Source organism: Astyanax mexicanus, chromosome 11, assembly GCF_023375975.1.
Source record: "Astyanax mexicanus isolate ESR-SI-001 chromosome 11, AstMex3_surface, whole genome shotgun sequence".
In the NCBI taxonomy this organism is placed as follows: Eukaryota; Metazoa; Chordata; class Actinopteri; order Characiformes; family Acestrorhamphidae; genus Astyanax; species Astyanax mexicanus.
The window spans coordinates 15444323-15462105 of record NC_064418.1 but is presented as its reverse complement, the minus strand read 5'-3'; the positions used below and the strand labels follow the sequence as shown (position 1 = coordinate 15462105).

The 17783-nt window shown below is 36.5% G+C and overlaps 2 protein-coding genes across 2 annotated transcripts in view; one reads left to right on the top strand and one right to left on the bottom strand.

The window, feature by feature from the left end:
* Positions 1-17783, bottom strand: part of lypd6 (LY6/PLAUR domain containing 6) — a 65957-nt gene that overhangs the window by 45605 nt on the left and 2569 nt on the right. The window lies entirely within an intron of this gene.
* The window catches only part of LOC125804926 (uncharacterized), a 41347-nt gene continuing 32172 nt past the window's right edge, over positions 8609-17783 (top strand). Inside the window, exon 1 of the mRNA XM_049484818.1 lies at positions 8609-8751. Coding sequence (XP_049340775.1) covers positions 8609-8751 — 143 coding nt within the window. The remainder of the gene's footprint in view (positions 8752-17783) is intronic.

Below are 17783 nucleotides of genomic sequence, written 5' to 3'. Positions count from 1 at the left end.
GTGTAAGTGTTTCACATGTGGTTATTTTAGATTTTTTTTAAACCTGTCTTAAAATGTAAGGGATACTGAACCTTCGTTGGGCTGGTGGGACGGCTTTAAGTGGACAGAGGAAAATATCCCTTATTTTTAAATCTAAAACTTGACAGGTATGGTTGGGCGGCCGACTGTAGACTGTTGTCAGGGTTTTAATTATTCAGTGGCGCACCTTGATTTCCCACTGCCAAGATCGAAACATGCCAGACATTTACCTGAAAACACCTAATTTCCAGACCATCACACCCATCAGCGTAGATATATTCCTAAACTCAGATGCTCGTACCCTACTATAAAGTCCAAACCATAGTGTGAACTGATAATAATCCAGTTTAAAGGTTTTACTTATGATCTAAATTCATGACTACCATCTAGAAAATACTATGTTTAATCAGATTATTCATCTGAAACCCATTTTATAGTACTATGCACTGAACCACAGTAAGTACAGCAGAAAATTCCAAAGACTTTTTTGTTTAAATCCAGCAACAACAGACATGTGGGATTCTGTACGTGGGATAGAGCAGATTACATTTGAAGTGCCCATGTTACACAAAGGGGACAAATTCAGCACACTGACACTGTGGATATTAGATCCCATTTTCCAGTCAATATGGGACGTTTTTTCTACACTGACCTCAAACTCAGAGACAAAGAACCAAGGGTGGTTTTGAAAAAACGAAGGAATCTGCTTAATAGCTAGTTGTAGCATTAGTAATGCTAATGTCGCATTATAGATGTGAGACAGGCTTGGTCACTGGCGTGCTTATGCTGTGGCAGCAATGTTGGATGTAAAATATGTAATAAAAAGGGCTTCTAGGAGTCATCAATGGTCCTTTACCTCATTAGAAGTGGGCAGAAAAGCACTCAAATGTGCAAGGTAAAGCAGTATCCAGAACCTGGCTCCAGTATAAGAATGTTCATTCCCAGCATGATAAACCCAAAGTCCTGCTGCTTCAGGCCCAAAAATCTAGCTGGAAGTTCAAGTGGCCAGCTGACCTTCTCCACTGGGGGCATCTCCTTTTTCCCCATTGTTCTGGGAGGGGTTAAGCCTCTCTGGAGGGCACTGGCCAATCCCTTTGAAGGGTGGCTAAGATGCTCCATTTTTCCCTGCTCAGGGCAGGGTGGGGAGCATACGAGGGATCATAACGAAGAGGGATAAAATATCCCAGCAGCAGCTGCAGAGAAACAGGGGACAGGAGGGCGGGACGAGGGGTTAAAATGGGACACGCAAAGCCACGGCACAGCAAAGAGCAAAGCCAGCTAATTGAGATTTTGGAGGGAAGGGATCTGCCTTCTCTCTTTTATCTTTCAGGAAGGGACGAAGCCTCCAAACGAAGCCATTCCACACCATGATCATGGATGATTGGTGTGCAGAACATGCTGATTTTTTTAAAAAGCTGCAGTTATCACAGAAAATAATGAACATTTTTTGTTGTTTTCAATTTATTAAAGCACAGTCGTACCTCAATGAAACACTGAAAAACTATTTTGACAAAATGCTGATTTTTTGCAGATTTGTGTTGGTTTGTAGAAAAGGAGATATTTTATTACGATTATAATATAAGAAAGTATTGCAATATAATTGCATACATATATTTACATAGTAAATTAATCAGGTTCTATTATATAAAAAAATCTAAATAAGTCTAAAAGTGCTGGACAATACGGCAAAAATCTACCTCACAATATATTTGTGAATTTTCAGTTGATAATATACAAAATCACACACTGATAGAGCTGGTTGGTAGGGCAAAAATATTTTGTCACAATATTTAAAGGCATTTTCACGATACATAGTATTTAACATATTTTGATTTGCAGACAAAATGCAAACGACTTAACTGGTGGGTCGGGACCCAAAAGTGGGTTGTGGACAGCTTGTAAAAAATACATTTAAAAAAATAATAATTAATGCTCATCTGATTTTGTATTCATCTTTTATATTGGGGAAAAATTGGGAGTTTTTTGTAGTAATGCAGAGATATGCAGAGAGGTGAAATATCTCTTTTTATTGCCTTATTTATTTTGTGTAGTTGTACTTCTTTCTCAGTTTCTTTTAAAACAATCTCTTAAATTCACTTTGCATGCATGCATGCAGACCAGTTGAGAACCCCTAAATTAGATTTCAGTAATTCTTATTTAATTGTTGATGCACATCTTTCAATTCAATTTACTTCAGTTCAATTTTATTTATATAGCACTTTTTATAACAAATGTCACAAAGCAGCTTTACAGAGAAATGGGTCCAAGCCTCTTATGAGTGAGTACCACATTAATGCCAACAGTCTTTTTTTTACAGTCTTTGTAATGAAATGTAGAGTTGGGTCAGTGTTTTGTTGATATCATAAGACAATCTAATCAATATGATAAAATATTGATATATTGTCCAGCTCTAGCTCTAATGCACCAAAAATCGTTGACAAAACGTTTTTTTTTTTTAATAATGCCTAAGAGTCTTCACATCTGCTTTTTTGTCCATTTAATTTGGATTTAGATTTTTTTTTTTTACCTTTGGTGCATTTTTTTTAGACCAGGTTACATATGTGGACCAAAACAAACTCATTGGGACTGTTTAGAGAAGATGGTCTCGGTCCAGTCCCATAGAAACACTGGAGCAAACTCTCCAGACTCTCTCTGGACTCTGTGATGAGAACATGATCTGACGTTTATCTGACCCAACTATCAGCTGTACTCCGCAGGTTTGAGCTGAGCTGCTATTTCTGCAGGTGTGGTTTAAGCTGATGTATTACCTTTATAAGCTGATAATTACTACAGCTAAGAAGTAATGCTATCTCTGGTCATGCTAAACTGCACAGAAATATACACTAGTCCAGAACCTTCTTTCTGTATTTACTTTACTGCTCCGCCTTTCTAAAAACTTTACAATTAACCCTTCAACCCCCCGGAAACCACCAGCAGGTCAATCAAAATTTTTTTATGGTAGTCAGTAGAAACAGACCACACAAACAGCTATTGAATAAAGTAGTTATGAATACATTATTTTCAGTCTAGAATATTGAAAGGAAAACTACTATATTATGAAATTCAAGGAAGAAATGTGCACTTTCTTTACAACTTGTAGTACAAATGAAGACAGGCTTTATATTTATTCAAACAGATTTCTGATCCACTTTTAGGATCCCCAACTTAAATATCTTCTAAAGCCATGAAGAGCTGTTCTACCAGTACAAACACAGAGAGGGTGCATCTTTAGACATGGACCACAGCGATTTAAACCACCGTGCTGTGAAGCCTACATTTCAAAGTGAGAGAACATGACTTTCCTTTTATAGAGGATGACCGGGTAACTTAAGAAAAACTGGTAAATGTAATAGTAAATGAAAAAAAGCACTTCAAAACACATCACCATGTGAACGAACTTTACATCTGACCATCAATCCTTAAGTGGAAAACTTATAGCATGAAGAAGAGATGGATGGATGATGGATGGATGCTTCATTGATCCCAGAAGGTAATTCTATGCAAAATCAACAGGATTTGGGCTTCACTGCATTCACATCTACCTTGATTATTCCGGACTCTTACTTTGGTCCGGACCCATGGTGGACCAAAAGACCAAAATTTGGTCCAACCAAAAAAGTTGGCCCTGTCTGCTGATGCTCGTCCACTAGCACTTAAGCCCCGACGCATCCCATTCATTTCAATAAAGAGAGCCGCTGTATGCCGCGTTGCATGCTGGGTTGCGTTGGGCGCAGCCCCGCCCTCCGGCAAGAAAGTTAAGCAGATCTCAACTTTATTCAAATGAATCAGGCCGCCGCGCTGCGTCCAGCCAACCAGGGAACAGCAGGCTGACACGCCACACACAGACTAGCCTCACAAACACAGAGCAGGCGCCTTTTAAACACAGAAGAGAGGTTAAAATGGCGGAATATGGATTTATACAACTATAGATCACAGTGGGATTTACTAAAAATGTAAAATCTTAAACTTATGATAGACTACATCAGTTGCTTAATTTGAATTCAAAAACTTCACGGACACGCCCACACGCAGCGAGCCGAGAGACCCGGCACGGCGACCTGCGTTGAAGAAAAGTGCTAGTGGACGTGCAGCGTAAACCATGGTTCAGTTCACTTTGCAAAGAAAGCACTTTTTACCAGTTTTGCCTGCGGTTTTGCAACTTTTTGATGGTGATTCCTGTATCTACTGTAACTGTAGATTAATACTTATTTATTAGCAAGTAAAAGGATTCTCAAAAGGAATATCATAAAATATTTAAAGTCTGATCCACTTTAGATTATTTGTGTCTTCTTTGGATCTATCTACTCGTATCCAGAAATGTTATAAACTGAAATTTTCTTTCCACCATTTTTCCAAACATTTCTGTTAACACAGATAAAGGCTTGTATGAGGAGAACCTTATTAAGGGAGACATCAAAATGCCACCAAGAAATGTGGTGTACTACTGTATGTTACTCATAAAAAACACGCATTTTCGATCTTAACCTAACCTAAGACAATCTAGCATCTATCTGTGTGTGGACGTTGTAATTTTACATATAAATACATTGTGACAATTTTTTGTGATAAAAAATTCAGATTTTATGTAGATTGGAGACAACATGCAGACAAAAGCTTAAAAGCTGTTACTGTAGAAAAGGTTTTATTTTTGCAGATCTTTGAATGTAAAATTCATTCCCATCACAAAGAACCTTTAAAATCTTTAAAACCTAAACAAAATTGCTTCTACTAAGGCACTGTTTAAATAACACTTTGCATCACTATTATTATTACAGAGCATGTTTGAGTGAGGAAATCCGTAAAATGCTGCTTTTGCACAAAAAATACTTCCACCCCTAAATCCAGGCGTGAATTATATAGCAAAATCCCCCTCTACCAATTCTATCTATGAAGTGAAAACACTGAACTTCAAAGCAGATGATCAAAAGAAGCATCTCTGGAGAAATGGGGCAATATCTGGCTGTTGATGCTGCTTATGCACTCCCAGCTTCATCTACAGGGGAGTGTAGAGCTACACATGGGAAGCAGAGTGAAGATCCATTATGCATACAGATGTGAAAACAAAGAACAGTAAAGACAACTGCTCGCACCGAATGCACTCTATATTTGGTAACTGAGAAAAAAAACAGCTGAAAATGGCAAAAAAAGCAGTTTGTGTTTGGCAAATAAATGAAAACACTGAAAAATGTATACAGTACAATGACTAATTTATTTTTAGATAATTTAGCAGTTTTACATTTACTCTAATGTTAAAGTAATCAGCAGCACAGAAAATAAAGCCAAAAAGACGTCAAAGTTCACAAAAAATTCTTTTTTATTTCAGTGCATCACTACTGAAGACCTTCATGAAATTACTTACTTGCGTACTTTTGCCAAACACATGTCTGAGCCAAAACAGCAAAACAAATGCAGGTAAAAGACTGAGATGTGTGAAATGCTGTTATGGAGGCAGAGGTTTTCAGTTGAGAAGCGGGAATAAGAAAGCAGCAAAAGAGAGCTTATGAGAAAAAAAGGGCAATAGTAGATGAGTATTTTAGGTTTGACAGCAAGAACTACACTGATGTATATGGTGCAACATGGTCTTACCACAACAGCATGTTTTAATGCTGTACCATCTCGGCCGAAGACACCTTGAATGAAGAGGTGGAGCCTTAGCTAACTCGCCACTAATGTCTGCTAGCTCTCTGCTAACTTTAGTTCTATCTCTGGTAACGTTAGCTAGCTCACTTTAGCTAGCTAAAGTTAGTATGTTAGCTATCTTGCCTCTAAAGTTTGTATGTAAGCTAACTCGCCACTAATGTTAGCTAGCTCTCTGCTAATCATAGTTCTCTCCCTGGGTTAGATGTTCACATTGGGCCACTGTGCTTTCCCACCGGCATTAAACACACCATCTGAAAATTTAATACCTAAAGCAAATTTACAGTAAATTTAAGACAATTTAAGACCTTAAATACCCAGATTTTAATTTAAGACATTTTAAGACATTTACACGAATTACTAAAATAGGGCCCTAAATTCCAGTTTGACCTGGACTACTGCAGCCATCCAGTGCTAGTGTACTTGTCTGTGTACTTGTCCATCATATTATATTATAGAATTGTATGGGGGTAATCATACTATAATAAATCTTGTACAGTTACAGCGCTACTCTCTGTATCTTCTTGGACCAGACTGAGCTCCACAGTAGATACTCCTCGATAAACCTCAGCACACTGACAATAGCAGTGAGCTCACAATAGGGTGCAAAAGAGGCCCCATGAAGACAAATCGAATACATCTGCTCAGTAAAGCATTGAAATGAAGCAGCAGAGGAGCTAATTAGCATCAAAATCTGACACTTGAATTCCAAGTGTGGCTTATGAATGCCATGTTTTCCTTTATATCGGACCAGGAGGCTTGACCAAATTCCCCGGAGAGGCCAACCGGACAAAAGACGAGATGTTAATACCAGGAACTTTCTAGGAAGAGAGATGATGTAAAATTAAAAGTAAGATACGGCTTTGGACTAACACTACAATATTTTTTGAGTTTCTGTCTTTCTGTTTTTAAACATCTTTACTATAAACATTCAATATAATTTATTCAAATCAGCCATAACATTAAAACCACCTGACTATTCTTGTGCATGTCTGATCATTCACGGCATGGGCTCCACAAGGCCTCTGAAGGTGGCAACAGATCACAAGATTGTATTTATTTTTTTGAATAAAGCACAATAAAGGCGAGCCAATCAGAACAGAGCTCATTTAGTCTATATATATTTTGTTTTGAAGGTGCAGAGGAAAATAGGAAGCCTGTTTAAATGTTGTGTAAAAGTGATAACCAGTTTTATAGTGTCAGAAGTGAAAGAAATGCAGGATGAACAATTTTTGTCCTTTCTAAAAGGCATAACAAAATGGCAGCAAATGTAAACAACATATTACAGGGTTATACACGGTCTATCCAGCAAAACAAGGGAGAAGGCAAAAGAGAGGTCCAAAAATACAAAAATGGTATTCCAACTTGATTCAATAATCAGCATAATGAGCAAAAAAAAGGTGTACATATACCAGGGAGGACAGGTGCAGCCAATTAGAAGCTTTGAGAGCGGGATCACCGTAGCTTAATGTGATCAGTGGAGTCAGGGAATTCTGGTGTGGGTGCATGCTGGGAAGTTGAGTCTTCAGTAGAGAACAGTTCAGAGTCTTCAGCAGGCAGACTGACAGCGTCAGAACTGACACTCATTCAAAAAGCAGGCCACACTGAAACACTGTGTATTGGTTTATGGGTATCATCTTCATGTGTAAAACTGTGTAGAACTTTCTTGTTGACACTTGGATCTATTTGCATACTTGGCGTGTCTCCTGCAACCCATTCACCATCATTGTGTAGTGCCTTCTCTTAATGTTTCAGTCATTAAATGTCTTAGAAGAGGTTGAATTTAGTCTTTAAGGTGCAGCAACAAACACTAATTCTAATTTAATTCTATTAGATATAAAATGTTGGAAAATGGACGTCGCATAAACATGAACTGTTGTATGTAAGCCAGTCATTTTATTGTATGATAAATGATTATTTTGCTGACCTCAATATATTTCCCATTGTTGTCCCATTGTTGGCTTTACCAGTATGTTGAGTTATTGGTTTTTCTTTATTAATATGACTTTTTTATTGAATATGTTTAAACATGTCTGAATATGTTTCAATTAGTCTTAATTTTTAAAACTTCATTGGTATACAGTATTGTGCAAATGTTTTAGGCACCTGTGGGAATTTTTAGCAAAGAAAAAGCTTCTTATCTGTGCAGTAAAACATTAGCATTACAAAAAATACAAACAGCAATTTAACAAAAAGCAGAGCTTTCCTTAAAACTTCTCCTAATCTCTCCTCATCTGAGTTTAATAGTGTTTTTTTAATTCTCATCATATAAACAACTGCTTTGGTAAATTGGTCAATTTGGTAAATCAGGTGAGCTGCTGATGGAACTGAACATATACACATGCCTGCCTGAGGGAAATCATCCAGGAGAAATCTGGAATCTCCACACTTTGTTCTTCAGCTTGGCTCACAGGATAAAACATACTTAGTTAAAAATGAGAATCTCTGTTACGTTTTACTGTATGTATGTCTGTTTATTTGCATCTGTTTAAATCATATGTGGAGCTTTTTCAGGTAAAACCACTCACATTGCTGAGATAAATGGATTAGTGTAATTATCTTTGTTGCCTAAAACTTTTGCACAGTGCTGTATAAAGAAGTGTAATTCTGCTATCTGTTAGTGGCACAAATTGAGTTAAAATGACAATAATATTGTTTTTTTATGTATTTTTGGACCAGTATATCATACAATAAAAATAAATGATTGTGAGAGGCCTACTGGAATGTTGTACACTTTGAAGACCTCTAGGATATAAAAAAAATATAAAATACAAGAAAACTGCAGGATATGGAAGGAACAGGCCTGCAGATCAGTGCCAGGAAAAAAAACAAGGATATCCCGCGATCCTCTTGAGGCTAACATGCAGTCACCAGGCCGCGATCTTGCACTAGCCAGCCATGCGGCTAACACGAAGCATAAACTTCACTAAATAATTCAAAAAGAGCATAAGTAATGTACAGCGGCAAGGGAGCATGTTACACGCCCCGCTGCACCACCGAGGTGAGTGTAAAGACCACCACGAAAACGTGTCATCATCTGAAGCCCATCTTCCATTGTGGGGTTGCCTGGCACCATCACCGCAGGCACACAAAGAGGTCAGATGAAGACGTGCCCCCCCCCCAGCACTCCTTTGAGCTGGCACTCTGACTAATGGAGAGACACATCAGCGCATGGAGCCCTGACCACCAAGTGGCTTTTACCCAGGGCCAGCTCCTCTTTGTCCAGGCCGAGCCCCGCCCCCTTCCTGCACTGTGCCACTGCATGGAAACGGACTGTGATGGGTTTTATAGAAAGCCTGGAGTCACGCGAAGGAACTCTAACTGCCCCCCTCAGCCTGTAAAAGCTGGAATGTCCGCCTGACATTTTAAACGCAGGGAAATGAAGAAGAACAGTCCCAGTCGCTCGTGGAAAACAAGATATAAAAGCAGAGGGGAATCAGGGGGAGCTAGAGCTGTCACTCCCCATTATATCAGTAATCGATTCATTCTGATGTAAAGTGAAACTTCAAATATGATGAAAAATGTGCCCCATCACTGCAAATGTAGTAAAAACATTTAGTACCTTGTAGGGCTGTTACAATAATTATGTGATTAATGATAAACATCTACAGAACTGGGACAATGTATGAAAATCCCTCAAACAGGAATTTAAAAGGCTCTTGGTTGGCCATCAAAAGCCTTTACAAGCTGCAATATTTGAAAAAACAGGTAGTACTAGGTACTAACCATACAGGGTGTCCAAACTTTTGCTCTGGGCACTTTCCTTTTTTTTTTTTTTTTTTTTTTTATAAAAAATGTAGGGATGCAATTCTTGCTGACGTATTTATTGTATGCCAGATAGAACTACAATCAGTTTTTTTTACTACATAATTACATATGTGTCCCTTAATTGTTTTCATGTTTTTAATAATAACCTACAATGTAAAAAACTAATTCAATAAAGAAATAAAATAAAGAAAAACATTAAATGTCCAAACTTTTGACTGATACTGTGTTATATTAGATATCAATATCGGACCAGAATTCCCAGAGAATAATTGAAATTAAAAGGTCAACATCAATATATTCTGTCTTCTGTGTCGCAACATAGTTGTTTAATTTTTATTTTCTCTGAGCGGACACATTATTACACATATAGAGGAATATTAAGTTTCACTTTAAATAACTTTTTGTACATTTCATACAGTTTTATTTGATGTGGCGGAGAAGATGGGTTCTGGCCATGTTCACAGTGCTGCCTGATTAAGCTGAATTATTCTTGTTGTGGTAAAATATCACAGTAATTTTAATATTTTTAAGAAATTGAAATGTGTCTTTGAAACAGAACTGTCACCATTTAACATGCCTGCAACCCTAGCTTACCCATGTTTCCATCAAATGCCAATTTTCACTAATATTGTCCACCCTGTTGTGTTATGCTACTGATATAATAGTAATATAATAGCATAATAATGCAATTACATCACTCTTTTATTAAATAATAAAAAAATAGTTTAGAGATTATAGTTATTGATGAATTGGCAATTAACAGTAGCCTATTTTGTATTTGCTATTTTGCTTTAAAGATAAATTCTTAGATCTAGAGACTACTCATTCCTGTAGTAGAATTTAGGGATGCACCGATGAGGGAATTCTGGGCCAATGCCAATATCTGATATTACACAAAAACACCTTCTCATTCAATGTTTGTATTTATTTATTTATTTATTTATTTAAATTATTTTCTACAATGTAGAATAATATTAAAGACATTTATAATAAAATATTAAGGTACACATATGAGATTACGTAGTAAACTGTAAAAATATTGTAAAAATGTTTGTCCTTCACAATCTTCTGATCTAAACCCAACTGATCTGAGATGAATATAAAATATATATTTATATATATGTTTTTTTTTTCACTTTTTTTTGTTTCATTCATTTAGCTAACTCGTCCTTACATAGACTGGTCACAGCTTAAATTTCTTTTTAGTAAGTAAAAAAGGTTAAATACAAAAAAAACAATAGATCTATTAAAACTACAAAAATAAAAAAATGACTTTAAATCGGTTTAAAAATATCTAGACATCAGCCAATGGCAAGGATTCTAATAAAAAAAAATATCAGCCTAGACCGATATGATTACGATATCTTTGGGCATCCCTAGCAGAATCAGTAGAAACCACCATAACAAAGCAGCCACTTCATTCTTGGACATCCTATGGCAAACGCCAAGCACTTAAACACGCCACGTTTGTCAGCCACTCGTGTCCTGAAGGATTAGGTAAGAACTGACAGGCGTGATAGCATAACGTAACATGAGTCGCGATCTGTCAGCACACTCGGGAAGCAGCCTCCGGTGAGGTGCTCCAAGTACCTCCAAGAACCCTGACAGAACCTTCCTCACACCTGCGTCATACCTCCTGCTTACGGCCCTCATGCTGGTCCACAACCGGTGGCTTATAATGACCTTCATGCATTCCTTCAGTGTATCCTCAAACTCATCATTAACAGCTCTCAAATGACAGCCTTCAGTCCCTCTGCCAGCCATCTGCACCAGCACAGGCAGCGCAGGCTGCACATCTGCCCAGACCCCCGTTAGCATGGCGGTGTTTCAGCCAATGCCGCTTGTGGGGGCCACTTTCCATCAGAAGCCCCCATAATGGAAAGTGTTGGTCCTAATGGACGCAGATCTGCTCTGGAAACAGCAGGTGACGGCTCATTTCTCAAATACGTCTGAGTTAACAGGATATGAGGGCCAGCAGGACCATGTTCATCCATCAACTGCCACCGAGACGGCAGGGTTTAGCCATCGCTCTTCTGAAAGACGTAGCATGGGGCTAATAACCGTGACGGCACATAGATCACCAACAGCCTCCGTCAAAGAAGGAGGAGACTAAGACATGCAAATTATGTTCCTCCATAATGCAAGTCCAGATAGATGTTGTTCCATTTTTAACATTTTATAAAATTTAAATGTTTATGTTTAGTAAAAAGAAGCAACAGTGTACCATGGAGAAACTAGTCATTTAAAAAAAAATAATTCTGAGAAATTTTGGAGCAATCAGACTGATTTACATGAGAGAATCTTATGGCCTTTGATTTATTGAATTTAGAGCTGGGTAATATATTGATATTTTATCATATAGCAATATATTTTCTTATCATATTGACTATATACTTTCATAAGCACATGGAGGACTTTATCAGTGCTTAGAGAACACTCACCTAACTGTATATTTCATAACAGAGAGTGTTAAAAATCATGAAAGTGTCATATCACCCAGCTCTATCAACGAGTGATTACAAACATCAAGGGTGGTGGCTATACTGTACCTACCGATATTAGAGTTATATGCTATCGTCTAAAATCAAGAAGTATAAATTTTGGGCACCTTTGTTAATTTTCATGATTTTTCTTTATAAATCACTGGTTGTTCAGATTAGCAGTTATGTTATATAGCAGATGATATTTACAAAATGTAATAATGAAGTTTATAGGATTTACAGAAAGTTTTGCATGGATTCCAGTCAATATCAGCAGATTCTTGAGAACAATGTTTAAGAATCAGTGAGAAAGTTGAAGTTGTGATGGGCTGGATACTTCAACAAGACCCAACAACGACCCTAAACACTAAACACTGCTCACAATCTACTAAAGCTTTCATGCAGAGGAACAAGTACAACGTTCCGGAATGATCATCTCAGTCCCCAGACCTGAATATTATTATAATCTGTGGTGTGATTTACAGACTCTCATTGGAAGCTATAGGAAGTATTTGGAGGCTGTTATTTCTGCAAAAGGAGGATCTACTAAATATTGATGTATTTTATGCAGCTGCCTAATTTTGTTTAAAGAATTATTGCACACTTCCTGTAAATCCTACAAACTTCATTTCACGTCTCAAATATCACTGTGTTTGTCTGCTATATGATATATTTAACTGAAATTGCTGATCTGAACAACCAGGAAAATCCTGAAAATGATCAGGGGTGCCCAAACGCACTCACCAAACTCATTCTTATACTGGCAAAATGTAATTTAGGATCAAGTAAAAAACATATCTCTCTGTATGTTATTAATGTGTACACTGGCATCAACACTGGCAGGTATATACATGTGTAATATATAAGAGTTATATATCCCACACCTACACCCGCATCCTACACCTATGATATTGGGATATCCAACAGTACTATTGTCCATCCGACTCTAGGGCTGCAACAATTAGTCGATATAATCGACAATGTTGATTTGTAACAGTACTGCATTACACAGAAGAGCAATGGGAGATGGGTAAATGTCTCACTCACACAGTTTACACTCAACTTAGTCTGTCTCCAAAAGTACCCAAACACAACAGATTATATATTTAATCACTAAATATCAGTAATTTCCACATTTAAACAACATCCAGACATTTAAATGCCTTTTAAATCTCATGTTTAGCTCTTTTAGCTCATTTTAGAGGTGAAGGACATTGCAGAAATAATCGTTGACTAATTAAAAAAATAATCATTAGATTAGTCGACTACCAAAATAATCATTAGTTGCAGCCCTATCCAACTAAAATTGCAAAAAAACAGTAAAAGCCCTTATATTTTAATTTTTAATGAGGGTTTAAAATAATAAAGAAGCATATCTGAATATGGAAAACTTATTACATACCATCCAGTTATGACAAACTATGTAAATATATGTTCAAATGAATTTCTTATCTTTAAAAAAGTTCTTGTAAAGTGATTTATCCTCCTTTTGATCCTGCAGAATCTTAAGCATATGCATGAAATCACATGTAGGTAGTATCGCTCAGGCCTTGGCCTTGCTTTAGAGCATTAAAGCATCCCCAGCAACACCCCCCCCCCCTTCAGGACCCGAGGGACTGCATGCCTGTTATGGGCTGTGCGTGGGCACTGAGCTCTTAAAGACCAAAGCATGAACAAATGCATTTTTTACGCCAGCAAGAATCTTTTCATCACTGAAATATTCTCCGCTCCGGATCCATTGTTCGGCCGACGCCCCCGTGACCAAAAGTGCTGCCCCGCCGCCATTCGCAGATCAGCATCACAGACGGGTTTTGGATAAACTCAGTAATTCTATTCTCTTTATGCATGTTGGGCTGATATAATACACTTCCCTTGCTCTTTACATGGCTGGAACTGTATTATTGCATTACTGTACCATTACCAGCAAACCTCGGGACGCGGAGACAGCCGTGTCTATCCGTGATATCGTCCGTACAATCAAATTAATATGATAACTAAGGCTGTGATTAACAACTGTTATTTAGGTACAGAGCTGGGCAATATACAGTACCAGTCAAAAGTCTGGACACACCTCTTCTCATTCAATGGGGTTTACTTCTTTTTTATGTTGTTTTACATTGTAAATGTAATATTGAAGACTGTATTAAAGCTCTACAGGAACACGTGTGGAATTATTCGATTTGATGACAGATTTGCTCACTCTTGGTATTTTAATCTCAGTGTGTTCATGAGGTAGAGTCACCTGGAATAGTTTTCTCAACGTCTTGAAGGAGTTCCTGGAGGTGCTGGGTTTAGATCAGGGGATTGTGGAGTACAAACCACTTTTTGTTCACTGCTTAATTCCATTTGTGTCCCTTAATTGTTTTCATGTCTTTAATATTGATCTACAATGTAGAAAATAAATAACTAAAGAAACTTTAAATAAGAAGGGGTGTGACCAAACTTTTGACAGCTACTGTATTTTTGAACTGATAAAAACTGTACTCTGATAATAGTCCTATAATAATTATAATTCTTGAAAACGAAAGTCTATTTTATTACTTTTATTTTTATCACTGTATTTACTTTAGCTGTTTGTTTGCAGTTTATATCTATGCACTAAATATGCTGCACTTTATTTTGTGGTAGGTTTTTGTTGTCACATTATTTTATTTTTATTTCCTTTTTAATCTTGTACTAAAAAGTATTAAAAACTTGTATTCAAAGTATTAAAAACTCATTTTCATTTATGCTGTGATGAACATTTTACCATGTTTAGAAATAAAACAATTCGTTTTATTAATTAGATTTATTTTTATATAGATTTTATATTAGGATAGTGTTTTTACATCACTGGAACTTAGTTCAGGTCTAAAAGTGTTAAACAGTATGTACACTTTAATACATTTTACATTAATAGCTGAAATGTGTTGCTCTGTAATAATAAAATATACCAGTCCTGCATAAAACGCTTAAAATTTGATGAAACTATTAAAAGAATTTAAATATTTGACCATATTTTGATATAAACTTTAACTTAGTAAAGTCCCTTATTAAAGTCCTTAATAATTTACCAGGTGTTCTTTATTATTTTAGTCATTTATTTTAGTATAAATCTTTTCATTTATATTTTCTGCAGTGGGTCTTTTATTATGAAGCTCAAAATGCTACCTGGTGATGCTAACTATTTTTTTTTTTTGCTGAATTAATGGCTGGTGTTTCATAACAGATGGATTGCACTGTGATGAGTATATGATCTGAATTCCACTTTTACTCCTCAATTCTAAATTTAAAACTGTCCGTGTTTTCAACATCATAGAAATTAGCTGAGACACTGCATCACCATGCAGAATTGGGCTTAATGTGGTTTTAACTCGGCAACTGGAGAGTTGGCACAAGCAGCTCAGGCCAGTTGCTATATTATACTCGGCAACCGGGGTGCTGGTACATGCTGCACTAGATTCAAACTGGGGCTGGGTGATTTTTGCTATCTGTGTATATAAGGGATGATAATATCCAAAATATGCTCAAGAATAGCATAAGTTGTGTATAACAATATGATTAAATATGATCAGACTGCCCTCCTCTAGCTGTAGCTGCTGCATCAGCAATAAGCTCAGTATCTTCAGTGACAGAGAGATGAAAGGTTTTTAGATCTCAGTGAAAAATTGATAAGCCACGCTTAAGCTCATCAAGCCTCTGACCTACTGCTCCACTCTGTACAGCCTCGCTTAGCCTCCGCCACAGTAACTTCACCAGGGCACGGCCCCGGCTCCCGGTTCCTTCCAGGCACATCCTCGTTCCTCCAGGGTACAGCCTCTCTTTCAGATCACACTTCAAAGAAAACCTCTTCTGCAGAGCTGTGGATTTCCTCTCTGCAGCCAGTGTGAATTTATCACTGCTTTCCTCCATCTGTGTGCCCGACTCCCAGCATACACTGCATACCCACCTACCCACCATAAACACACTCTTTAACCATCTACCAAGTCTTAACACACCCGTAAAAAAGAGCCCAAATCCTGTCGTTTTCCTTATAGAATTAAACAGGCTGTTTTTGTTACTGTACCTTTAAGACAAGTATATGTTAGTAAGCCATAAAACTAAAACCTCATACCTAATGTTTTGTGCAGGTCGCACCAACATACGTCTGTTTTCATTTCTGATATTTATTCCCACTCCACAGAATGTTTTTATTTTCCTTGTATTTTCCTACATTGTAAATTTATACTAAAGTCATCCAGACTACAAAGGAACACATAAGGAATCATGCTATTAATCTAAAAGTGTAAAACAAACCTGAAGTATTTAGGTGCTCTTATCTGGGGTGCTATTAATTTTAGATTTCTGAGGCTGGTAACTCTAAATAACTTATCCTGTACAACAGAGGAAACTCTTGCTCTTCCTTTCCTTGGGTGGTCCTGATGAGAGCCAGTTTCATCATACCATTTTTGATGGTCTTTGTGACTGCACTTGAGTAAAACTGAAACCTGAAATGTTTCAGATTGACTGACCCTTTCCAAATTTCACAACCACTGAAAATAAGTGTCCAAACTTTTGACTGGTACAGTACATATAATACATGTGTAGCTGCAGAGGTGCATCAGGTAGTAAATAAAATTCTGTTTGTTGTTGCTACAAACAGCTTAAAGAAAAATGGTAAGCTAAAATATATGCAGTATTGTTTTTCTGTGTTAAATATATGCCAATGATCTTCAATTAACAATAACAGTTAGGGTTTAACAATGGCAAATTTACTGTGCAAAATATTAAAATATTAAAACACTGCTTTTGAAATAGAGCCATACAGGGTAAAAATAGCAATACATTGGAATGCTCCAATAATGTGGGAATTGTTGGCCTGTTTTCTATGTAAATATCAATGGAAATATTTTTGTAGATTCGTAAATATCATAATGTACACATTAGGATTTCACCTGAATTTTACTACAAATAGGCAAAAATAAATATTTTAAAATGCTTACATTCATATTCACTGTAGTTAAATATAGTAATAGCTTTGATGCAATGATGCAAAAATGCAATGTTTTCTAATGATTTTCTAACGACAGGTTTTTCTTCTGGAATGTAGTAGAGTAGAGTAGAGGTAAACATATTAGTGACAGACATAATCAGATAAAGTACAGATGCCTAAAATATTGTTTATGCTTAATGTATGCCAATGAAGCCTCTACTATATCTGTGTGATGCTGATTTAATGATATTATTTTAACTGTTGTTTAACTGTATTTTATCTGCTGATGATAACATGACACCATATTTGTGTATGCATTGCACTGTGATTTATTGTGATGCAATGTAAAATATATTAACAATATTAATGTGACCAAAATTTGATCTTGCATCTATTTTTTAAAAAAAATGCACTTTTTTTTATTTGGAATGTGGTGAGTAGCTGTAAAAAAGTATTTAAGTGACAGACATACTAAGGTAAGTACATATACTTAAAATAAAAACTTAAAACATAAAATATATTTTAAAAAGCATTAGCATATGTGCAATGCTGTTAATGCCGTTAACATTACAAAGCTAATATTATCACGTGTCCATATTACTGCAAATATATTGTTATTACTGTGAAGAAACTATATATTTTAAAATATTATGAACATAAAGTAATTAGCATTATTTTTACTTGTCTTGAGGGAATATTTTGTTGGATTAAATACAGTTAAAAATAGGTGGATGGACGATATTAGTTTTAGGAATGCTAATACTGTGATATAGCTAAGTATTAAACCTATAAAGTGTAAAAAAAAAAGCTCCAGTTTAAATAATACCATGTTAGCCACAACAGCGCACCACGACAACAAACACACAAAGCCCGGGACACACTGTTCACGCAAATTACACACATCTGCCCGTATCCTGCATAAACACACA